General features: G+C 45.7%; 1 protein-coding gene across 3 annotated transcripts in view; it reads right to left on the bottom strand.

Moving 5' to 3' along the window:
* Klhl18 (kelch like family member 18) overlaps positions 1-26,113 on the bottom strand; it is a 60,091-nt gene that overhangs the window by 17,257 nt on the left and 16,721 nt on the right. For 2 of the 3 annotated variants that reach the window (XM_034483762.2, XM_034483763.2), the window contains exons 2-4: positions 12,114-12,244; positions 9,329-9,469; positions 2,598-2,796 (exon numbers count right to left, since the gene is read on the bottom strand). In XM_034483762.2, the coding sequence (XP_034339653.1) occupies positions 2,598-2,796; positions 9,329-9,469; positions 12,114-12,244 (471 nt within the window). The remainder of the gene's footprint in view (positions 1-2,597; positions 2,797-9,328; positions 9,470-12,113; positions 12,245-26,113) is intronic. The other variant, XM_076917462.1, reaches the window with a different exon arrangement.

Raw genomic sequence — 26,113 nt, forward strand, 5'->3', positions numbered from 1 at the left:
GCCGGCCCTACCTCTTTTTCAGCTCTCTAGGTCTGTTCTAGTTCCTCACCTCTCTGCTGACCTGTGTTCTGGAGATTGCTGCATGGGTGTCCTCCATTCCTGTGCTAAGCTCCTACCTCATTTGGACATGCTCACTTGAAAAACAACAACAACAACAACAACAACAACAACAACAACAACAACTCTAATTTCATGAAGGCCAGCATTTTTAAAAAAGATTTATTTTAAATAATTAATGCACGTGTGTGTGTGTGTGTGTGTGTGTGTGTGTGTGTGTGTGTGTGTGAATGCATGTCACATGTGTGCAGGGGTGCCCATAGGACAGAATAGGGTAATAGATCCCCTGTAACTATAGCTATAGGCGGGTTCAAAACGAGGAAACCAAATATGAGTCCTCTGGAAGAAGAGTAGGTGCACTTAACCACTGGACCGTCTCTCTACCCACGGAGCTGAGAGTTTAGCTTAAGCCTAACCATCAGAGCCTGCTCCCTAGCCCTCTCTGTCCCCCACCCCTCTCTATCTCCACCACTGTCTATCTCATATTTCATTCCCTCAGATTTCTAATATTCTTCGCCCAGGCTCTTTCTCAGCTGACAAGACAGAAACAAACCAGAGAAGAATGTCAATAAAAGATGTCTCCTAGCGTCTCCCTGTGTGCACACTGGCTCTCCCTTGGGCTGATAGGGATGCAGATGGCTTTTGCTCTTATCTGATACTGCTGATTTCTGCTGCCTTAGACTGCTTCTTCTCACTTCAGAACACCATGCAGCCACTGTTTTCCCACTTCTCCTGTATCATCCATTCTCCCTCCTCTAGAAAGTCCCATCAACAGTCAATGATGTATTTCTCTTGCTTTAATAAAAACAACACCACCTCCTCCAAATTCATGTGCTTGATTTCCAGTTTATGGAAATTATTATTTTTAATAATAAATATTGGAGGGCTGGAGGGAGATGGCTCAGTGGTTAAGAGTACTGGCTGCTCTTCCAGAAGACCTGAGTTCAATTCCTAGAAACCACATGGCTGTTCACACCCATCTATAATGGGACCTGATGCCCTCTTTTGGCAGGTAGACATACACACAGGCAGAGCACTCAGACATTAAAATAAAAAAATATATTGGAATTAACCTAAGCTCTAAGAATAAGGGAAATATGGCTGATAATTATACTATCATTTAGATACTAAAATATAAGAAAGACTTTAGGAAAATACATATAACAAAACAAACCCCCAAATACATAAAACTTGTATATTCATAGTTTGCTAATAAAAAAAATGGAAGGAAGGATGGACGGGAGGAAGGATGGACGGGAGGAGGGTGAAACGGGAGGAAGGACGGGCGGGAGGAAGGATGGACAGGAGGAAGGATAGGCAGGAGGAAGGATGGACAGGAGGAAGGATGGACATGAGGAAGGATGGACAGGAGGAAGGATGGACAGGAGGAAGGATGGGCAGGAGGAAGGATGGACATGAGGAAGGATGGACAGGAGGAAGGATGGACATGAGGAAGGATGGACAGGAGGAAGGATGGACATGAGGAAGGATGGGCAGGAGGAAGGATGGACATGAGGAAGGATGGACAGGAGGAATGATGGGCAGGAGGAAGGATGGGCAGGAGGAAGGATGGACAGGAGGAAGGATGGACATGAGGAAGGATGGACAGGAGGAAGGATGGACGGGAGGAGAGAGAAACGGGAGGAAGGACGGGCGGGAGGAAGGATGGACAGGAGGAAGGATAGGCAGGAGGAAGGATGGACAGGAGGAAGGATGGACATGAGGAAGGATGGACAGGAGGAAGGATGGACAGGAGGAAGGATGGGCAGGAAGAAGGATGGACATGAGGAAGGATGGACAGGAGGAAGGATGGGCAGGAGGAAGGATGGACAGGAGGAAGGATGGACATGAGGAAGGATGGACAGGAGGAAGGATGGGCAGGAAGAAGGATGGACAGGAGGAAGGATGGACATGAGGAAGGATGGGCAGGAGGAAGGATGGGTGGGAGGAAGGACGGGCAGAGGGAAGGATGGACGGGAGGAAGGATGGACAGAGGGAAGGATGGACAGGAGGAAGGATGGACAGAGGGAAGGATGGGCGGGAAGAAGGATAGAAGGGAGGAAGGATGGACATGAGGAAGGACGGGCAGAGGGAAGGATGGACGGGAGGAAGGATGGACGGGAAGAAGGATGGACGGGAAGAAGGATAGAAGGGAGGAAGGATGGACAGGAGGAAGGATGGGCGGGAGGAAGGATGGGTGGGAGGAAGGATGGGCAGAGGGAAGGATGGACAGGAGGAAGGATGGACAGGAGAAAGAATGGACGAGAGGAAAGATGGACAGGAGGAAGGATGGGCAGGAGGAAGGATGGGTGGGAGGAAGGATGGACAGGAAGAAGGATGGACATGAGGAAGGATGGGCAGGAGGAAGGATGAACGGGAGGAAGGATGGACATGAGGAAGGATGGGTAGAGGGAAGGATGGGCGGGAGGAAGGATGGACAGGAAGAAGGATGGACAGGAGGAAGGATGGGCAGGAGGAAGGATGGGCAGGAGGAAGGAGTGTGGGCTCTGCCTGTTCAGACTGCTGTTGTGCTCACCGACCTGCTCCTCTGACTTCACATTCAGCTCATCCCTAGACAGCAGCTCAAGCACGTCTTCCAAGGGCAGGGCCAGGAACTCTTCAGACAGAGACACCTCTACAAAGTGCTGGTGGGTGAAGCTGTTGGCTGCGTCATACAGCACAGCACACATCATCGTCTCGGCAAACTGGCGCACACCCAGGCAATTTTTGGGGTGAAGCCTTTGGCATAAGATGATAAGAGAAGAATTAGAGGAAGGAATACCATTATCTTCAATCATTCTCAAAATGGTTTTGAGTATAGCCATGGAACATAAATTTTGTTCCCAGCTTTGTTAGAAACTCCCTATGGTATCATGACTCAGCTTCTAAAGGTATCAACTTAAGATGGGCTAGCCTCAACTCTGCTTCCTGGGGCATGCGTGGCCTTGTCATGTCAAAGTGGAATGGACTGTCAGGAAGTCCTGTGACCTAACTGTCACATGAGAAGACAGCGAGCATGCACTGGGAAGCCTTGTCACCAAGTCAGATGCAGAAGCCTTCTCCAGGGCACAAGTCCACCTCTAGGCACCAGGAAGGCACCAAAGGCAAGGAAGAGTCACCCTCTCTATTCAGGAGCCATTACACATTTTCCTTTTTTTTTTTTTTTTTTTTTTTTCAGGTAGAGGGAGGCTCCATGAATCTAAGAGTTCAGGACCCTAGAAACAACAGCAACAGCTATTATTTATTATCATTCATACCCATTCTGCACAATTGTTCTATTTTAACTTTTTTGGAGACGGGGTTTCTTTGTGTGACAGAGCCCTGGCTGTCCACAGAGGCTAGAGGATTTGGACGCCCTGGCCCTGGAGTTACAGGTAGCTGCCCTGTGTAGGTGCTAGGTCCTCTGGAAGAGCTGCAGGAGCTTTGAACGGTAGAGCCATCACTCTAGTTCCCTGCTCATTCTTTTTCTGAGGTGCTAGGGATTGAACCCAGGACCCTGCACATGTAGGCAAACACTGTACCACTCAATGCCATCTTTAATTCTTTGAAATTCCTTTTTAAGGGCTGGAAAGATGACTCCGAGATTAAGAGCACTTACTGCTCTTATGAGTTCAGCCTCTAGCACCCACATCTGGAGTCTTACAACCTCATTTAACTCCAGCTCCAAGAGTTCTAATATCCTCTTCTGGTCTCGGAAAGCACCTGTACACACGGCATACACTCACACAGACACACAGACAGACAGACACACACACACACACACACACACACACACACACACACACACACACACACAATCCTTTAAAAAACCAACTCTGTGGGGCTGGAGAGATGGCTCAGAGGTTAACAGCACTAGCTGCTTTTCCAGAGGACTTGGGTTCAATTCCCAGCACACACATGGCAGCTCACAACTGCCTATAATTCCAAGATCTGACACCCTTACACAGACATACATGTAGGCAAAACACCAATGGACATAATATTTAAAAATTATAAAACAAATCAACTTTGCAGATTGCTCTCATTTCATAGTGGAAGACAAAGGTGCAGGGAACTAAGACATGTGTTTCTAGTACTCTGACAAGAAAGTGAACTTGTCAAGGGCTGTCAAGGGCTGAGACTGCAGGCAGGTCTCTTGCTTCTATGGCTACAACACCAGGGTAGACCTTACTCATAAGACCCTGGGAAATCCTGCCCCTGCCCCTCTCTGAAGAACATGGCCATGTTCCTTAAGTTCTCCGAAGTGTCATTAATTTTCTCACAGAGAAAAGGTGATGGTAACTACATACCTATTAGAACTAGAAGGATGATTTAGAAAGAAAACAGATGAACAAACAAAAGTGGGCAGGCATGGTGGTACAAACCTGTGATCTAGCACTCTGGAAATGGAGGCAGAAGGATCAGGAACTTAAGGTTAACGTGGACTACCTAAGGCCTTTTTTCAAAGAAACAAAACATGCCAGGGAAATAGCTCAGTGGATAAAGACACAGCTAGCTGTGCAAACCTGGTGACCTGAGTCCAGAACCCACTAAAACGTTCCATGTAATGGTATACACTGGACATCCCAGCATGCCTGCTGTGGGACTGAAGGCAGAGACAAGAGACTTGAAGGTCATGGGCCAGCTAGCCTGGAGTTCCTAGCACAGCAACAGAAACCAGAGGGACCCTGCCTTAACCAGGTGAGGTGAGACTCCATCCACTCCAGAAAGCTGCTCTTTGACCTCCACTCATTTGCATGGCATGCATGCCCCTCGCCAAAAAAAAAAAAAAAAATAGCATCAGCAAGCACACAACCAAAGATACAATTAAAAATAAAATTTAAGGGCAGGGCAGTGGTGGCGCACGCCTTTAATCCCAGCACTTGGGAGGCAGAGGCAGGCGGATTTCTGAGTTCAAGGCCAGTCTGGTCTACAGAGTGAGTTCCAGGACAGCCAGAGCTATGTAGAGAAACCCTGTCTCGAAAAACCAAAACCAAAACCAAAACCAAAACCAAAACCAAAACCAAAACCAAAACCAACCAACCAACCAAATAAATAAATAAATAAATAAATAAATAAATAAATAAATATTAAAAAGTAGCATTTTTCAGGCCAGTGAGATAGTAGATAACGGAGCCTGTTGCAAAGCCAGACAACAACCTCAGCTCAATCTCTGGCACTCACACAATGGGAGGAGAGAACCAACTTCCATAAGCTGTCTTCTGATCTCCATATGTGCAATGTAGCACATGTGTAAACACACACATGTACATGCATGAAAACAAAACACATCCAGACATACACACACACACACCCAGACACACACACACACACACACAGCAAACAAAATGAGTGCAGGCAGAATTACTCAGCACAGTGCCTGGCATGATGCTGGATGCTATCTAAGCTTCTGTTACATTTGCTTTCTTTCTCTCTCTCTCTCTCTCTCTCTCTCTCTCTCTCTCTCTCTCTCTCTCTCTCTCTCTTTTTTTTGTTTTTCGAGACAGGGTTTCTCTGTTTAGTCCTGGCTGTCCTGGAACTCACTCTGTAGACCAGGCTGGCTCGAACTCAGAAATCCGCCTGCCTCTGCCTCCCAACTGCTGGGATTAAAGGCGTGCGCCACCACCGCCTGGCTGCTTTTGCTTTCTTACTCTCAAACTAACCCAGCACGATTCTGGAGTCTTTGTGACAGAGTAGACTCTGAGGGATCAAATTTTCCAAGTTTTACTTTTCTGTATCCCTCTATTGTCTTGGCTGTCCTGGAACTCACTATGTAGTCTAAGAAGTGGCCTCAAACTTGAGGCATCCTCTTGCTTCAGCCTCCTGAGTGTTCCAATGACAGGCATATGTGACCATATCTGGCTCCTCAGCGAGTTCCCCAAGGCCAAGGAAACAAAACCACTATACATCGCATCAGAGACAAGGCAGTGTGGAGCAAGGGGCAGAGGAGATGCGTCACTTAAGAGACATTAAGCTGGTGTAAGGCAAGGAGGGTAAGCCTGGGCTTCCACAGCAGGTGCCTCACTGAGGCCCCATCAACCCAGCACCACAGACGGGGCGAGGGTGGCCGTGTGCTGACTATTCTCCTCCCCACTCTCTGAGGGTTAGGACTTCTGCACGTGCTTTGATCAGCTTGATCTAACATGGAGCACCAATCATGCCTTCCCAAGTGAGCTGTGCTACCAGCCCCACAGGAGGGAGGACAGAAAGGCAACCTGTGAGATCTAGGATGGGAATGGAAGGGCATGGCCTCACAGGATGGGGAGAGGAAGGAGCAGAGACCTTTGTCTTTCACTAGCTCCTCCCACAGCCCTCTGCTCACTGTCCGTAAGGAGACTGTGTGGGTGTCGTGATGCACTGCTGCAGACAGGCCAGGGATATGAACTAAGTTGCCGACCTGTTTCACTGGTGCGTTTGATTTTCAGTCTAGCTGAAGGCTGGTGGTGAAGCCCAATGGTAGAGCATGCATACCATGTACAAGGCCTTAGGCTTGGCTCCCCAGAACCTTGAGGGGGAAAGAAACTACCCAAAACAACCCAGTTCTGGGAGAAGAGTTGCAGAAAATGACTCCAGTATCTAAACACCAGGAGGCCCATCTATTTGCAGGCTGGGAAAACCCATATATCTGCATTCTGGGAAAAGGGCCACAAGTCAAAACAAACAAACAAACAAACAAACAACAAAAAAAGAAAGATGAAAAGAAAAGAAAATCAACTGCAACCTCTGAGTTGGGGGCGGGGGAGGCAACAGGCAGAAGAGCAGGTAGGCCAGACAGGCTCAGAATATGCTGCCACTGCATCGCTGTGCTCTCATGCCCAAAACCACTTTACTCAAGATACTGGCAACCAAACCTTCAAGCAAGGAAGCCCACACTTGTCCTCAAATGTACATGGAAGATGGGAGCTGACAAATCTCACACACCCTACAGCCAGGCTGAAGGAACGGAAATAGTAATCGCTGGCGAAAAATCAGACGGTAGGCCAGCCTTATGGCAGGGAGAAAGGCGACAGTGAAGTAGGGCTGGTGCCTGGGCCTGGGCAGTAACCAATGGGAAGATACTGAAGGCAGACCCAAACTGTCAGGGTTCTGCTTAGCACTCACTCAGGCACCAACTGCACTGGTCTAAACAAAGGAAATGGTTTCTGCCAGATGAGGTGGCATGCTCCTATAATCTCAGCATGTGGGAGGTGGAGGGAGGAGGACTGTCATGAACTTAAGGCTTGCCTGTATCACGTGGTGTGACCTATCTAAGAAAGAAAAGGAACTGTTGGGCATCTTTGTTGTCCTTTGAGTTAGGGTCTATGTAGCCTGGAGGTGATACGTAGGTCAAGTTGGCCTCATCTAGCTCCACCTGCTTCTGGATGCTGGGACTAAGGATGTGTGTGACCTCCTCCAGCTGTTCAGCGTCTTGAAGAAAAAGTGCCTTATGATAGACAAGACTGGTGTTGCAGCAATGACCTCAAGAGCCTCTAGGTGGCACTGTTGTCCACTGATGAAAGTGTAAGGAATGGCAACTGGCAGCAACCATTGCATCTGCAAGCCATTTTCCAAATGTGTGTGCGCCCGCGCATGCATTCCTCCAGCCTGATCTAGAGGGTATCCTAAGGCAGGGACAAGCCTGGCCCTGGAGCTGTCACTAATTACAAGGTTTCCATCTGTAACACTTAACACAGAGCCAGGGCCTCAAGGTGAAACCATTTGCCCTGCAGCTAGCTGAAGTATACCTCTACATTTGAGGCATCACTGCCATGGTTATGTGCCAGTGTGCACATGACAGTGCTCAGTGATGCCCATGGGCATCAAATAGGTAGGAGGTGGATACCTTGTAAGAGCCATAAACAGTCTCAGTGGGTAGGAGTGGGGTGGGGGAGGGGAGGTCAGCTCTGAGAGGATGATGTTCTTGACAGGGCTGAGGTGGAAGGAACACTGATCATCAGGCTAAGCATGGAGACTGGGCTTGGAAGAACATCATACGCACAGAGGAGCTCTTCTGGGATTCCCATGCCTGTGTGTGGCCAGCCCTAACTTTCACCTCCACATCTCTGGTGATTAAATGGCCTTTAGCTCATGACAGAGCACTGTCCCCTAAAGGGAAGGAAGAGCTTATCTGATCAGTTAAAAGGTCACAGGAGAACCCATTTGCCAGGAAGCAGAAATAGCATAATCCATGGCCATCCTCCTAAGACCTCACAATGACGGCCTCCAGTGGACAGACATACGGGTGGGCTCTGAATGAGCTGCGGTATAAAAAGGTCAAGGAACTCATGAGGGCTAAGAATCTAGACAAACACAGAGGTGACTATGGAACAGTTCGGGAGCGCCAAGTAAATCAGTAAGGTAGTTTGGTGAGAAATTAGCTAAGTTATGAGCAACAGTAAATGGACACAACAGACTGTATTTAAACACACACACATATACACATATACATACACACATACGTACATATACACACATACAGACATACATATACACACACATACATACATATACACACATACATACATATACACACATACATACATATACACACATACATACATATACACACATACATATACACAGATATACACACACATATACACACATACATACATATACACACATACATATATACACACACATACACAGACATACATTCACATACATATATAAACACACACATATATACACACACATATACAGACATACAGACACACATACACAAATACATACATATACACACATACATATATACACACACATACGCAGACATACATTCACATACATACATAAACACACACATATATACACACACATATACAGACAGACACACATACACAAATACATATACACACATACATACACACACACACACACATATATACATACATATACACGCACAGATGATAAAAGAAAAAGAAGTCATCATTTGAGAGGGACTTGGGGAGCAAGGGAGAAGAGGAGAGGGAGCTGGGGAGCACAGGAGGAGAGGGATGAAAACTGATGTAAATACATAAGAAATTCTCAAAAAAATTAAATTTAAAATTAAGGAATAAAAGAGGGGAAAATTAGCTAAATGAACTGAGGGCCAGCCTGAAAAGGGACAGCCTCAAAGGGTCTATGTCATGCCACAAGTGTCTACGTAAGTGCCCAAACAGTTGGGTCCTGCACAGGACTGATCCCAAGAAATGCCACCTCTACAGAGGAACTCCCAGCTCATTGTTCAAACACTCCAGACACACCCACACCGTTGGCTCAGCAAGACAGCAGGGATTCCAGAACAGAGCACAGCCCCACCATCTGCTTTGCTCACCTTTCTCGGAGGAAAGTGCAGCACGCATCTTTGATGCTCTGCAGCTGCAGGAAGCTTGCCCCCATCAGCAGTGACTGCACATTTTGCTGGTCGATAGCAAGGTTGCCGTTATAAGCAAAGTTGATGAGAGCCTCCAGGGCGCTAGAAGGGAGAGGAAAGCATGAGAAGCTCTTCAGAGGTGAGTCTTAGCCCACAGGTCACTTGGTCCTAACTGAACAGACATGACTATCCATGACTATCTACAGTGGTTTGAGTAAGAATGGCCCCCAAAGGCTCATATATTTGAATGCTTGGTCATCGGGAGTGGCACTACTTGAGAGGGAGTAGGAGGGGTGGCCTTTTTGGAGTAAGTGCTGGTGGGCTTTGGGGTTTTAAAAACTCAAGCCAGCCCCAGTGTCTCTCTTTCTGCTGCCTGCCGACCTGGAAGGATGTGAAACTCTCAGCTCCTTCTCCAGCAGCATGCCTGCCTGTGGGCCACCGTGCTCCTGCCGTGATGATAATGGACTAAACCACTGATGCTGTTATAAGCCTCAATTAAATGCTTTCTTTCATTAAGAGTTGTCATAGCCGTGGTGTCTCTTCACAGCAGTAGAACACCAAGAAACTACCTGAAGAAAGATGAGCCATGTTCAAAAATTCCTTTGAAGCTGGAAAAATGACTCTGGCTACAAGTGCCTACTGTGTGATCATGAGGACTGAGTTTGGATCCCAGCACCCATGTAGCAAGTGAGTGTCCCACAAATGCCTGCAGTCCTGGCTCCTAGGAATCTGATACCCTCTTCTGGCATCCATGGGTGTCGGTCATAGGCACACTCACCTGCACACCCACATGTGTGCATACACTCACACAGTCACACACGCACAAATAAACAAATCCTTTCTGAAAATCTGGTTAGCTGAGTTGAACATGGCAGCACATCCTGTGAGTTTAAGACAGGAGAATCTCAGGTTCAAGGTCCAGCCTAGGCTACGAGTAAGACATCTCAAACAAACAAAATCTACTTTATTGAGAATATTTTAAATGGAATTACTATTTCATCACAGCCAAAGATTCATTCTAGCCAGGTGTGGTGGTGCACACCTTTAACCCAGTTCTTAGGAGTCAGAGGCAGGCCAGTCAGGTTTAAATAGTGAGAACCTGCCTCAAAACAAACAAGTGAATAACTGTCCACATGTATTTTTTTTTTCAGACTCCTAATAAAAGAAACAATCATTTACAACCTCTCTATTGAAAAGGTTAATGGTGGCGGTCTTTCTAGTTTTGCATCTCTGTTCATCCATACATGTGATTAATGTGGACAGAGTTGTGAAGTGTTTTACTGATCCCATTCTCATTGTGCTACGCTAGCTTCAGGTCACTGTTTTGTGGTGGTTGCTGTATAATAATACTAAAATATGTTCTAATTTATTGGCTTTTATTATCAGGCACCATGACTACTGCCATTATAAATATTGTCATTAGACATTTTTTAATTTGGGAGTAAATGTTTAGGGAGAGATTTCTAACTTTGTGGTTTTGACTTTGTATTTGTTTCCCATGGAGAATGAAATCAGAATTCCAGCCGTGGAGCTCTGGACTCTCTCACTGTGTCCAGCCCTCTGAGCTCACTCTCACCTTCTGCTGGGCTGCTCCTCTCTTTGGATGGCTGTTCCTCCAGAAAACTCATTCTTCCCATTTTCCTGACCACATCACCACCCTCTGCTAACTTTTACTTCTCCTTCTTCCCTCCCCCTTCTTTTTCCTTCCTTTGTTTTGCTTGTTTGTTTTCAACAGGATCTCGTCTTTTAGCCTTGACTGTCTAAGAGTATATAGACAAGGCTGGCCTCAAACTCACAGAGATCTGCCTGACACTGCCTCCTAAGTGCTGGGATTAAAGGTGTGTACTATATCCTCAAAGATTCTTTCTTTAAAAAAAAAAAAAAATAGGTCTTGTAGCACAGGCTGGCCTCAAACTCACTATGTAACCAAAGGTGACTTTTGAACTCCTTACCTTCCTGCCTCCACCTCTTGAGTGCTAGGATTACAGGTGTATGCTACCACACTCTATTTATGCTCTGCTGGGGATTGAACTCACGGCTTCGAGTATGCTAGGCAAGCACTTGAACAACTGAGCTATACACCCCATCCTGCTCTGCTTCCCTCATATTACTGTTACTCCCAGCTACATATCACTGCTTCTACCCTGAGCGGTGCACACCATGGACGCTGCCCAGTGAGGCACTTGAGTACTCAGGTAGTTCTAGACTGATAAAAATGTGTTACAACGTTTACTGGAAAAACTATTCTTCCAGCCCGGAAATGCAGACAGTAATAAATATATTTACTATACTGGCACCCAACCCTAGTTTAAAAAATATTGGATTCTATGAATTAAATGTGTTACTTTAATAATGGAGTAAAAACACCATCAAAACTCCCACAAGGAAGGTATGACCGCACACATGTATAATTCCAATACCAGCAGGCTATATAGCCAGGAGGATTTCTAGTTGAGTGTGGGGCTAGTCTGGGCTACACAAGACTCTGTCAAACCAGCGAATCTCCTTCATTTCACCCGACCTCACACTGACCGGGGCGCTCGCCTCTGCTAACTCCCCACAGTGTGTGGAGCTGCTCCACCACAGCTGTGCTCTACTGCAGGCCCTCATATGGTCCAAGGCTCAGGCTGAATCTGGCCATGGGAATAATGGCAGCAGGGGCGTGGGGGTGAGAAGGCTGGCCTCGGGAAGCATAATGGGGAGGGGGGGGATGTCTGGCCACAGAAGCATGACAGTGGGTCAGTACCTTGGGTCCATCCCCTGCATTACAATCTCATCCTGCTTGCACTCCATCATGTCATTCGTAAACATAGCGTGGAAGTACGGGATGGAGGCCGCTAAGACGATCCGGTGAGCACTGAATTTGTGGTCCCCGATCTGTGGGCCAAAGAGAATACAAGGACAAATATTGAGGAACACTGATAGAAAAGCCCAATCCTCTGCTCATGGCAATGACATGGAAGACATCCCAGGGATGAAGGACAAACAAGGTTCATCACAGAGACTCTGCACATTTAAAACCTAATACACTCAGTGATGGTGGAAGAGATGTGGTGTAAAGACAGTAAGCAAAAGTAAGCCTGAATTCGACAAGTACCAGCTTTTATTTACAGTGCAACCCCTCCCATTTTCTCAGACACATGTTGCTTCAGCACTTTATTGGAACTCCAGGTTTGTTTTTTGTTTGTTTGTTTGTTTGTTTGTTTTGATTTGGTTTTTCGAGACAGGGTTTCTCTGTGTAGCCCTGGCTGTCCTGGAACTCACTCTGTAGACCAGGCTGGCCTCGAACTCAGAAATCCTCTTGCCTCTGCCTCCCAAGTGCTGGAATTAAATGCGTTCGCCACCACTGCCTGGCCAGGAACTCTGGGTTTGTTAAAAGACAGATTTATTAAGAGACAAAAAAACTCAAAAAACAAAAACCACAAAAAAAAATGACAAGAAATGGAGAGAAAAATTAGACCTGACTTGAAGGGGTGTGGGGAAAGGATTTAGAACACAGCAAGCAGCTCACATGGTGTCTGGGAAAATAACCCTGGCAGAAGGGCCTATGCTACAGACAGGCTGGTCCAAAGGGTCAGAGGTCATGTGTTTGATAGTACAAAGGGTCAGAGGTCATTTCTTTCTCCAATATCCTTTTAGCTACTGAGTCATCTTTCTAGTCCTATTTATTTTTGAGTGAGGGTCTCGCTATGTAGCCCTAGTTGGCCTGGAACTTGAACTCAGAGAGGTTTGCCTCCCTCTGCCTCCTGAGTGTTTCGATCAAAGGTGTGTGCCACCACTGCCCGGCTTCTACTGGGCTATTTTAAAATTTTTAAAAATATTCAATTCTTTTTTTTTTTTTTTTTTTTTTTCTGAGACAGAATTTCTCTGTGTAGCTCTCGCTGTCCTGGAACTCACTCCTGACTCTGCCTCTAGAGTACTGGGATTAAAGGCATGTACCACCACTGCCCAACTTTAACATTTTTATCTGTGTGTGTATGTGTGTGCAGGTGCCTGTGGGGTCAGAAGAAGACATCAGATCCCCTGGAGTTATAGGTGGTTGGTTGTGAGCTGCCCAGTGTAGGTAGTGCTGGGAACTGAGCTGAGGTCTTCTGGAAGAGCAAGTGCTCTTAACACCGTGCCATCTTTCCAGTCCCTAATATCAGTTATTTTTGCTTCTAGTTTGTTGCTTTGGAGCTTTCTTTCTTTTGTTTGTTCATTTTTTCAAGACAGAGTTTTGACACCTTGGTTGTCCTCAAACAGGATCTGTAGACCAGGCCTGCCTCTGCCTCTCAAGTACTGGGATTAAAAGTTTGCACCGCTACTACCTGGCAAATTTATTTTTGTTTCATGTGCATTGGTGTTTTGCCTGTATATATGTTTGTATGAAGCTGTCTGATCCCCCAAAACTGGAACTACAGCTGTAAGCAGCCATGTAGTTGGCTGGGAAGTGAACCTGGATCCTCTCAGAGAAGAGCCAGTACTTGTAAACACTGAGCCCCTGCCCCAGCCTGCTTTGGCATATTCTTACAGCTGTCTGAACACTAACCCTGAGTGAGCAGCCATTCTTTCTGGAAGTTTTAGACTTTCTCTGTTTCTGGAGTTCTGAAGTTTCGGGCTCTGTACCTTGGTGCTGGTTTCTCTTGTGCATTCTCTGCTTTATTTTAAATTCTGGAAAAAAAAACAAAACAAACAAACAAAAAAAAAAAACAAACAAACCAAACCCTTTTTGGGGCTGGAGAGTTGGCTCAGTGGTTAAGAGCACTGACTGCTCTTCCAGAGGTCCTGAGTTCAATTCCCAGAAACCACATTGTGGCTCATGACCATCTGTAATGAGATCTGATGCCCTCTTCTGGTTTGTCTGAAGACAGCTACAGTGTACTTACCTACATCAAATAAATAAATCTTAAAAAAAAAAAAAAAAAAAGTTCTGGAAAGGTATTTTCATAGTATTTTATTTTTCTTTTTATGTGTGGGTATGTATGTAATATATATGTGTTTGTTCAGGTGTGTTTGACCATGCTTGTGCATGTGGAAACCAGAGGTTGACATTGGATGTTTACATAGATTGTGCTCCATCTGCTTTTTTAAGACTGAATCTGAAACTTGCTGCTGTGTCTAGGCTGGTGGCCAAGACCCTGGGATCTCCTTCCTCTGCACCCTAGCACAGGTTTTAGATGTGCTGAGACTCCTGGCTTATATGTGAGGACTGAAGATTCCACCTAGGCCCTCGTGACTGCATAGCAGACATTTCATTCAGAGTTCTCCCCCGCCCCTTACACCACTTCCTTGCTGGTTCATTCTACTTTATCATTCTGTGTGAGTGCTGGGACATACATGCCACAGTGCGGGTGTGGAGGTCAGAGGACAACTTCAGGAACCTGTTCTCTTTCCACCTTGGGTTTTGAGGATCACGCTCAGGTGGTCCGTCTTGTGTTATAAGCATCTGAGGGTGAGCCATCTTGCCAACTTCTCATGCCATTCCCTTGATAGATTCCTCCTTTTCTAGTGCTGTGTGCATGTTCATTAAGGTGTGTGGAAGCCAGAGGTCGATATTCAGTGTCTTCCTTAATCACTGTGTATTGTTCATGTATGTGTACGTGTGCATGTTTGTGTGTGTGTGTGTGTACATGTTGATGTTGAGTGTCTTTCAAATTCACTACTTTTTGACATAATCTCTTTTACTGAACCTGGAGCTCATAGATCCATCCAGTTAGCCTAGCTAGCCAGCAAGCTCCAAGGAGCACCCTGTCTCTGCTTCCCCTGCACTGAAATGACAGGGATGTGTTGTCACGCTGGCTTTTATGAGGATGCTGGGGATCAAATGCAAGGTTGAGCTTGCACAAGTATTCTATCAACCAGCCTTTCCTCTATTTTCTTCTCTTCCAGAGTAAATCCACACCCCTGTCTATGTATTTGTATGTTTGTATTTGAACATGCACCATAGTGTACCTATATTGAACAGGAAAAACAAAACAAACAAACAAAAACATTCCCCAAAACTAAAAAAACAAAACTATCCTTTTCCCTCAAAATCCCAAGTGTTAGATTTAAAGATTCTGATCACCAGGCAGAGTCTTTAGTCGAAACAGGTTTTTGTTTTTGTATTGGTGACTGAACTCAGAGTCTCTCTTGTGCCAGGCAAGCACTCTAGCCTTGATTATGCATGCCGTTGCTTTCAGCCTTGCTCTTTGATATTTATTTATCAGAGAGGCAGAGTTCGTATGTGCTTTGTTTCACCAGGTTTGTGTGTGTGTGTGTGTGTGTGTGTGTGTGACAAAATCTCCTAGAGCCAAGGCTGGCCTTGGACTCCTGACCCTTTCATCTCTGCCTCTCAAGTGCGGGATTACAGGCTTGCCCCTGAAATCCTCACAGCTCACAGGAGCGCACTACCGCATGTTTGTGATCTCCAAGACTATGCCTAGCAGAGCTACAGCGCGTGCACACACACAGCTGCCCAGAGCTACAGCGCGTGCACACACACAGCTGCCCAGAGCTACAGTGCGCGCACACACACAGCTGCCCAGTGATTTTTAGACCCCGATCTCACTCTCTTTTGTGTGACTCCATCATTTGCTCTAAATTTCCAAACAGATATTGATTGACAAGTATGGAAACTGGAGGCTCTCGGGGCTCAGTCGTCAGGGTAGATGACAGCAGGGCTTCACTCGGACAGAGGCTCTGTGTCCACTCTCTGTATAAGCCAAGCAGCATGAGCGCCTGCTGTGGTTTTGTTAGAAGTGGTTTGGACTTTCCAGTTGCAGTTGATGTCTTTTTCTTAGAAGCTGCTAAGAGGATCAAGCATTCAGAAGCATTCTATGTATCTTTAAGTCCTGTCTGTGTTCCTGTCAGCAGCTGTGATAGGCAAGAGCTAATTACTAAATATCTTTAAGGTATTTTTTTCTTCTGGTATTGGGGATTGAACCTTGGGCCCTGTACATGCCAGGCAAGTACTCTACCACTGAGCTACATCACCAAGCTGGAAGGAGGGTTTTAAGTTTGAGGCCAGAGTGGACTATACATGTAGTACATTCCAGAAATAGTTTCAGCTATATAGTAAGATCCTGTCTCAAAAAATCCAGGAGCCAGGAGTGGTGGTGCACATCTTTAGTTCCAGTATTTGGAAGGCAAAGGAGGGCAGATCTCTGAGTTTGAGGCCAACCTGGTCTACATATTGAGTTCTAGGCTAGCTGAAGCCACATGGAGAGACCTTGTCATAAACAACCCCCCCACACACACACACATACACACACACACAGTCCAAAAGACACTGACTCAAGAAGTAACAAGTAAAGCCAGGTGTGGTGGCATGTCTTTAATCTCAACACCAGGGAGGTAGAGAGACAGGAGGATTGCCTCCAGGCAAGCCTGATTTACAAAGAGTTTCAGGCCAGTCAAAGCTACAATAGTGAAATTCTGCTCAACTAAAATAAAGCCAAAATGTTTGCTAGGCTCTTGCTCTGTGCCCTTCCTAGGAAATAAAAATGTGATATATTCCAACTGCAGGAGTTTCCAAGCAATTGTCACCTTTCTGTGTGCTCTGAATAAATCTCCTTTGCCCCTGAGACTCAGTCTTCAACTGTAATGTAACAAGACTTAACTGGGCCAGCACCCCCCTCCCCATAATATGGTACCCTAGCACAAATTTGGAAAAGCTCATATTCTGAAATGAAGGCATCTACATACTTTGCAAAGTGGCTGCAAGTACGTACACATAGATGATGTTTGTGCAGCCTACAGTCTGGTGTACATGTGGAGTTGAGAGGCCTGAACCCCGCTGGAGGTGCCTCCCTCGTCAGTACAGTTGGAGGCCGTGAGCAAACAAGAGCTACCAGGCCGCTGGAGCTCCTGGTTGTCTCCAGAAGATTTGTTTTTACACACATAAACCTTCCCTTTTTCTTTCTTGGAAAGATAAGGAAACAACATTCCTAGCTCTGCCCCAGTGGTATCTTAGTATCTATTAGGTCCTGTGGTCCACACAGCAAATCGTGTTTCCTATTACAGGCAACTGCAGCTCAATATTCAGCCAGCTGCATATTTAGATTGGAAAGACAGAACCGCAGAATCTGGGTTAGGAGACAGGTGTTCCTGGGGGAAGCAAGGGAGACTCTCAGAACAGAAACATCTTGATACTATTGCTTCTACTTTGAATGAGCTCACAAGGAACATGAGTAAAACATGGTAGGCGCCTCACTGATGTAGAGTTATAAATACCCCTGGGGCTGATGTGGGGTAAGACTGAGCTTTTAAGGCAGACACAAGAGATGCTGACAGTGCTTGACAAACAGCTGCCCATAATTCTTCTGAGGCATTGAGTCATACAGGTTTTGAAGTTGGTATGTAAGACTGAATCTGTAATATGAAGAAGTACCCTCACCAGGGCATGGTGGCACAGGCCCAGAATTCAATGTTAGCCTGAGAGGTGAAGGTAGGAGGATCAGGAGTTCAAGGCTGCCCTTGGGCACACAGCAAGTCTGAGGCCAGCTAAAGCTACAGGACCTCATTTCAAAATATGGGAGATGGGGAACTGCAAAGATCTAGGCATGAAGCTAGTATTTTGTGGTGTGCACCTGTAATTCTAGGGCTCGGGAGGCTGAGACAAGAGGATTGCCACAAGTTCAAAACCAGCCTGGCTTATATAATCAAAGTCAAGTAAAAACAAACAAACAAACAAACAAACATCAAGAACTAGGTATGGTGACAGACATCTGTAGACTCAACTTTCATTCATTCATTCATTCATTCATTCATTCATTCATTATTTAATGTGAGTACACTGTCGCTGTCTTCAGACACACACCAGAAGAGGGCATCAGATCTCATTCCAGATGGTTGTGAGCCACCATGTGGTTGCTGGGAACTGAACTCAGGACCTCTGGAAGGGCTCTTAATCTCTGAGCCATCTCTCCAGCCCCTCAGCTACGTCTTTAGAAGGCTGTAAGGATAACTTGAGCCCAAGAGTTTAAAATCATCCTGGCAACATAGGTAGGCTGAGGATGGGGCTGGGAGGAGAGGAGGGACTGGTACTTTGATCAGGCTGTAAAGTGAATGAATAAATAAATAAATGAATAAGAAAAAAATGAAGCTTAGCCAGATGGCAGAGGCCTGTAATCTCAGTATTTCGAAGTGTGAAGCAGGAAGATGGCAAGACCAAGTGTGTTTTGGGATACAGAGTGAGTTCAAGGCCAGCCATGTCAAAATAAAAGGAAAGAAGCTAATGACATAGCTCAGCGGTACAGGGGCTCCATCTCCAGGGGAGACACACGCACACATGTGATTCAGTACATGTGAGAAGCTGCATGGATAGATTAAACTTCAAATGTAAGCTAGAAAGAGGTAAATATAAGACTTTTTAGGGCCGGGCAGTGGTGGCGCACGCCTTTAATCCCAGCACTTGGGAGGCAGAGGCAGGTGGATTTCTGAGTTCGAGGCCAGCCTGGTCTACAGAGTGAGTTCCAGGACAGCCAGGGCTACACAGAGAAACCCTGTCTCGAAAAACCAAAAAAAAAAAAAAAAAGAAAAAGAAAAAGAAAAAAGAAAAAGACTTTTTAGGAAAAGCAGCACATCGTGGTAGATAAGAACAGGTACTTTGAATGGGCACAATGACACAAACCTTTAATCCCAGCACGTTTGAGGTCCACCTGGTCAAACAGCAGCCAGAGCTACATAGCAAGGCCCTGTCTCAAAACATCATCATCAACAACAAACCAGCTCTGGAGGCAAACTACCAGCTTCAAATCTAGTTCCTGCCACGTAGCTACTCTGTGTGCCTTAATTCTTTTGTAAAACAGTGAAAATAGTACCTTTCTCAGGGGTTGTCATGAGGATTAAGTTAGCTAACATCTGCAAAGCATTTAAAACAACTCAGAGCATTGCTCGATAAAGAAACTAAAATGTTTAATGAAAGTTATTTTTCATGGAGAAGTTGTCAAACTATGTCCTGAGGGTCAAAAAGTCTGTCCTGTCTCCTGTCTCGGTATGGCCTGTGAGTAAAGAACAGTTTTGCACTTTTAAATGACTAGGAGTAAAAACTAAAAGTGTGATATCTTAGGATGCTAACTGAGATCTGGACATGAAGTATGGCCCATGGCTTGTGTGCTCAAGCCTTGGTCCTATGCTCACCGTGCTATCTGGGAAGGCCTAGCTGAGGAAGTGTGCACAGGAGTGTATTCCTAGGGACAGTGTCTTGTCCGGGCCCCTTCCTCTTCCAATTTCTGCTTCCTGTGTACCATAAGGTGAGGAACTGTGCTTTGCCACACTCTCCTCACCATGGTGGGCTAACAGCTCTGTTAATGCTGACTTTGGTAATACTAGATACCAAAGTGGAAAAATTCAAATTTTGAATTTTATTTTATTCAAATTTTATTTTATTCTTTATTTAATTTATTTATTTATTTTGGTTTTTCGAGACAGGGTTTCTCTGTATAGCCCTGGCTGTCCTGGAACTCACTCTGTAGACCAGGCTGGCCTCGAACTCAGAAATCCACCTGCCTCTGCCTTCCAAGTGCTGGGATTAAAGGCATGCGCCACCACCGCCCAGCTGAAATTCAAATGTTAGTGTCCAGATATGGTCCAAATTATGTTCATACTTTTGTTTCTTTTCCTGTGTGGTACTAGGAATGAACCTGTGATCTTGTACACACTGCACAGGCACTCTGCAAACTGACAAAGTTCAGTAGCTGTGAGTGACTGACTGCCCACAAACCAAAAACAGTTACCATCTGACCTTTTACAGAACATGTTTGCTCTAGAGTCACAGGGAACAAATACCAAGAAGGAAGTGAGCAAGTCCTCCAGAAAAGAGGAAGTGGCAATTCTTAATTAAAACCCTCAGCCCTGGGAACTCCTCCCTTAGCTCCTCTCCACGCTTCCCTTAATAAATCCACATGTGCTCTGCTAAAGACAAAGCAATACCCCTAACCAAATTACTCCTGATTTCCGGCCGATGTTCATGGACTCTCTTAGCTAAATCAGCAAAAACTATTTGTAGTCTGTGGAATTCAACGCTGACTAGACACAAAATGTTCCCTCCTTTGTAGAATGCAGAAAAACTGGGCCTGAAATCAAGGCGTTTAATCCCCAGGACCTGCCTTTTTGTTAAACAGTCTCATGTGGCCCAAGCTGGCCTTGAACTTGCTATGTAACTGAGGCCTATGTGGACTTCAGCCTCCCTAGTGCTAGGGTTATAAGTATCGCCACCATGCCTCATGCCTCTACTCTCTGAGACAGGATCTTGCTATATAGTCCTAGCTGGCCTACAACTTTAGCCCAGGCTGCCTTCAACTCACAGTAATCCTCCTGCTTCAGTCTCCCAAGCACTAGGATTATAGGCATGTGTCACCACAGTCAGTTCTGTCATTAGCCTTCTCTTTTAACTGTGTGTGTGCACGTGCGTGTGTGTGTGTGTGTGTGTGTGTGCACACATAAATATCGGTGCCCATCGAGGCTAGAGCCATCATGCTGGGAGCTGAACTCTGGTCCTCGGCGCGAGCAGTACACATTCAACCTCCAGCCATCCCTCTACTCCTATCAGTTTCTTTTCTTAATGTTACAGTATTGAGTGAATATGGATGGCAGGCAACAGGCAAGACACTCAGGTACAGTTCTATCTTGTAATTCCTGCCCCTCCCTTCCCTGCTGAGGACTGAACCCGCATGTTAGGCAGCACTCCTACCATTTGGCCCAAGCCTACAATGTACTTTTTGTCCTTGTGCTGTACTGGGAATTGAACCTGTGAACTTACACGCATTAAAGAGACACTCTGTAACTGAGCTATGCCTCCAGCTCTCTGCAATCTTCAGGCAACACAGCTTCGTTGGGAAGCTTCAAGTTTTTCTCTTAAAACTTGAGACTGGGGGCTGGAGAGAGAATTCAGTGGTTAAGAGCTTGTATTGTTCTTATAAAGGCCTGAGTTTGGCTCCCAGCACCCACGTCAGGTGGATTCACAACCATCTGTATCCAGCTTCCAGAGATCTCATGACCTCTACCAGCTGCTCTGAGTGCTACACTCGAATGCAGATATACACAGATACAAATAATTTTAAAAATCAAAAAACAAAGCTTTAAACTGATCAAATGAGGCCACCTACATTATTGAAAGGTAATTATCTGTATGTAGTTTATTGATTAAATTTTTTTTCACAAGACAGGGTTTTTTTGTGTAGCCTTGGCTGACCTGGAACTTAACTCTGTAGAGCACCAGGCTGGCCGCAATCTCAGAGATCTACCTGTTTCTGCCTCCCAAGAGCTAGGATTAAAGGCGTGTGCCACCATCGCCCAGCTGGTTAAAATATTAATTACACTAAAAGTATTTTCCAGCACTGGTGTTTGGCCAAATGGGCACCATAGTCTACTGACACATAAATTTTAGTTGATATATCAAAGTACTCATTCTGCATGTATGTCAGTGCTTGCTAGGTACAGCCCCTTTGGAAAATAAGTTGGTGATTCTTCTACACAAACACCATACACAGCAGCCTCTGTACTCAGGACATTCATCGAAAAACAAAAACAAACAAAAAAAAAAAACAAAGAAAAACAAAACAAAAAAAAACCCAAATCCAAAACTCATGTATGATCTTTTATATAAGGTCCACAGCTTTATTTGTAACAGTCAAAAATGAAAACATCCTTTAGTGACTAAATGATTAAACAAACTATCGTAAATGCATTGCTACTCAGAAATATGAAAGAAAAAAGCTGTCAACACACTCAGTTCGGATGAACTTCTAAGGCATTATGCCCTATGGAAAAAAGCCAATCTTAAGCGCCACGCCTGCTAAGATTCCACTGACAGCACTGTTTTTAAATGAGAGACGAAGAGGAGGAGCTGACTGGTGGTGACCACCTGTACTTCCTGATACACAGGATGAGGCAGGAGAGTTACTTGGGCCTAACAGGTAAAGGCCAACCTGAGTAACCTAGTAAGACCCGAATGAAGTAAAAGAAAGAAAGACTGGAGAAATGGCTTAGTGGTTAAGGGCACTTGCTATACTTCCAGAGGCCGAAGCTCCCAGCACTCATGTTAGGTGGCTCACAACCACCCACAATTCCAGCTCCCAGCAATCACCCCCACCAGAAGTGTCCCAGTGATGGAACTCAGGTGGCCAGGCTTTCACCCTTCAATCTATTTTGGCAAATTAGAAGAAGTTTCTGGATGAGTACACTCAGTGTGTAATTGTGTCTGCTCATGTCAATTCCCACTATTTTGCCCAAACCCAATCTACGCTGTCTGTTTCACTTGGTTCCATCCACCTTCATACCTCTCCTTTAGGCTGCTGGCAATTGCACAAAATGTCTGAATCCTTGCTTGGATCTTTAGCTCCCAGGTTTCTGTCTAGTGAATTATTCCTCAGCTTTGAAGATACACTGAGACCTTTGAAGATACACTAAGACACACTGAGGCCTCCTGTGATTTCTAGGCAGGCAGTGCTCTCCTCTGTGTGCCACTGGTACAAGCCTCCAGCACATGTTGTGTTAGCCCTTATGAATATCCCTCCATCCAGGCTGAATATTCTGCCTACATTGGAAGGCCTGTAACATGTGGCTCATATATGAGTGTATTTAATTAATCCTAAAGCTTGCTTCATTAAAAAACAAAAAAACAAAAAAACAAAAAAACAAAACCTCCTGCATCTGAGATAGGTAATAAAATTGTTAGTAAATCATCTTTTTAATTTGCCCCTTCAGCTCAGACTGGTGGGACCTCACAAAGTGGCAGTTACAGGTGGCACACCTTAGGAAGTGCTGCTCTCCAGCACCACCTGAAACTTCAGCAGGCGTGGCAAAGGGCCAGGCTTGATTTCAAGGTTACCAATACAATCAGTCCTGAAGAAATAAGTGAGCTACACCTTTGTTCAGATGAGCTTCTAATAGGCTAGTATATAAGAAACTGTCAAGGAAGGGAGGGGGGGCTCTTTTTCTTCAAATGTTGGTGATCTATCTGCCCACCAGGCGAGAACACTAACAGAATAACCTTGTCCAGCTCGCCAGAAGCAGAACTGAGACTAGCCCTTACAAACCCACCGGGCTGGGAAACTGATGGCAAGCATTTTCAAATACACTAGGTTCAGCCTGAGGTTTTGGCAGTGTTTTAAAGTACATCGAACCAAAAAGGGGCTGGGGCCATGGTGGCCCACATCTTTAATTCCCAGCACTCAGGAGGTAGCAGAGGCAGGGGGATCTCTGAGTTTGAAGCCTGGTCTACAGACTGAGTGCCAGGATAGCCAGGACTACACAGAGAAACTCCATCTCAAACAAATAAGATAAGATAACATAAAATAAAATAAAATAAAATAAAAGATAGAAGGAATATTCCAAACTATTGATGAAGCTTCGGTCTTTCTGCTTTTTGACCCCACTGGGTAGGAACTCATCAAGGCAGGGCGAGTTGCTGAGAGTTAGCAATGAGATGTGGGGTCACATTCCACGAGAAGAGCAGGTTAAGACATTCAAGCCTATTCCCAGTCTTTTGGAAGCCTACTACTACCTTTTACCACCCATAACCGACAGGGGAGGCGAGGGGAGGGAGGAAGGCAGAGTTGTCAGCAATCACTGCATCTGACTAGACCAACATCAAGTGCTAAGAAGCTATTTCTTATCGGTCCAGAGTCCTCATAATGAGACCTCATGTGCACAACTGGCTTCCATCTCACTCTCCACCTGACTCCTCTAAGATGGGCATACTTGAAAAGGCCTGATGCTATTTTCATGCCTGGGCCCTTGAGGCCTCCCTCCCTCAGCCCAGAAAGTCTCTTCCCACCTTATCTGTCTAAGATCTCTTGGTCCTGCAATGTACCAATCACATACCATTCTTTCCCACGAAACCTTCTATATTTTAAGTAGGTGTCATCCTTTTGGTTTCTTGCAGGTTTCTAGTTACAACTCCACATCATAGAATTTATCACACTCTGTCTTATCTAAAAGTGAGTCGGAGAGTATCTTTGCCACTGATCTATAAACACCAAAGACAAAGGGTACTCTCATTCATAGCGTGTTGCCTCACACACCCAGCCAAGCGCCATGCACAGTGAATGTATTTGGCTAGTAGGCTGACTGACGGAACATCACAGACAGACCGCCTCAGCTCTGTGGGGTGATTCAGCAAACACTCCTGAGCATTTGAAACATTTGAAGGACAAGAGGCAGCAAAGATGTTCAGATGCTTCAGAAGCTTGCCCTCTAGAGAGGGAAAACAGACACACTTATGCTTACTTAGGAGCAGAGTGCCAGGGCTTCCAGTACATAGCACATAAGCATCACTAGATCAGCCAGGAGGTGGTGGAGCAGGCTTTTAGTCCCAGCACCTGGGAGGCGGTGGCAGACAGATCTCTGCGTTCCAGGACAGCCTGGGCTACTCACAAACAAACCCTGTCTCAAACAAACAAACAAAAACAAACAAACAAACAAACAGAACCACTATATCCAATTCAGGACAGCTGAAGTGGGCCCTAAAACTCTGCATTTCAAACAAGCTTCCAAGCCATGCTGATGCTCTGGGTCCAATGACAACAGTCTAAAGGTACCTTCTATTGAAGGTACAGTACAAGAGGGAGTGATTAATTACCCCAGAAAAACGAGAGACTCACAGAGACTCAATGTTACACAATTACCCACTATGCTAGGACAGGGCAAAAGAAAAAAAAAATGTGGGTCACTTCCAAACAGAAACACATGGCTTGGCAGGAAGAGAGGTATGTGAACTTGTAACTACACCAACATTAAATACAAATGCAGAGTGTTCTGGGACCCTAGTGGCTGCACACATACCTGTGATCACACCTAAGAGAAGGTAGCAGATCAAGAATTCAAAGTCATCTGTGACATAGCCAGTTTGAGACCAGCCAAGGGTATATGAAACCTTGCCTCAAAAACAAACACACAAGGAACTACTCTCCAGAGTGGGGAAAGTTTGGTTGTTTTCTCTTCTTGAGAAAAGATGAAAGGACCCTTAAGGCACGGACATGACCCTGCCCTACAGATGTGTCTGCAGAGGCCTGGAGCAAGGAGGGCCGAGCGCACAGACTACAGACAGCTACTGCAGGAGACTGTGGGCAACTAGGGGAGAAGAGCAGGAGGGGTGAGAGGAAAGCCTGTACTGGAAATCCATCGGGCAGTGCTACGAAAGCCAGCCCGGCACTCTGGCAGCAAGTCCCATCGAAAGCGCCTTTCTCTGGACTGAGTCAGCAGGGGCAGTGGGGGGATTTCTGTGAGCAGCTTAGAATAATCGGGCAGTCAGTTCAATCAGCAGCCCCTTCCTAAATCCTCCAGAAAACTAGCTGCCATCTGCTGCTTCTGTATTTCCCTGCACCCGTGGACAGTGTGATAACTTATTACCTAGTCCAAAACACAAACAACAAGACAGTATTTACTAAAATAAGGCAGAAGTCCCTTGGAGACACTGGTTGCTGCACATCTGCCCCTCACTCCCCTGACACGTCCATAGCCTTCCTTCCAGTGTGCAGAAGAGTAGACTTCCTGGGGCTGTTGATTGTTAGTGGTAAGGAGCTCACGGCATGAACATGAGGACCTGAGTTCAGATCCCAGCACCACATAAAAATCAGGTTGAGCTAAAAAGTGTCTGGAATCTCAACAGGACAGGAGGATCCCTGGAGCTCACTGGTTATTCACTCTAGCCCAGCTTACCTCCAGGTTCAGTGAGAGACCTTGTCTCAAAAACATAAGTGGAGAGCAACTGAGAAAGATATATAGTATTGACCTCTGGTCTCCATATGCATGCACACACAGAGGGACAGGTACAAATGCACC

The sequence above is a fragment of the Arvicanthis niloticus genome, chromosome 21 (genome assembly GCF_011762505.2).
Source record: "Arvicanthis niloticus isolate mArvNil1 chromosome 21, mArvNil1.pat.X, whole genome shotgun sequence".
Lineage (NCBI taxonomy): Eukaryota > Metazoa > Chordata > Mammalia > Rodentia > Muridae > Arvicanthis > Arvicanthis niloticus.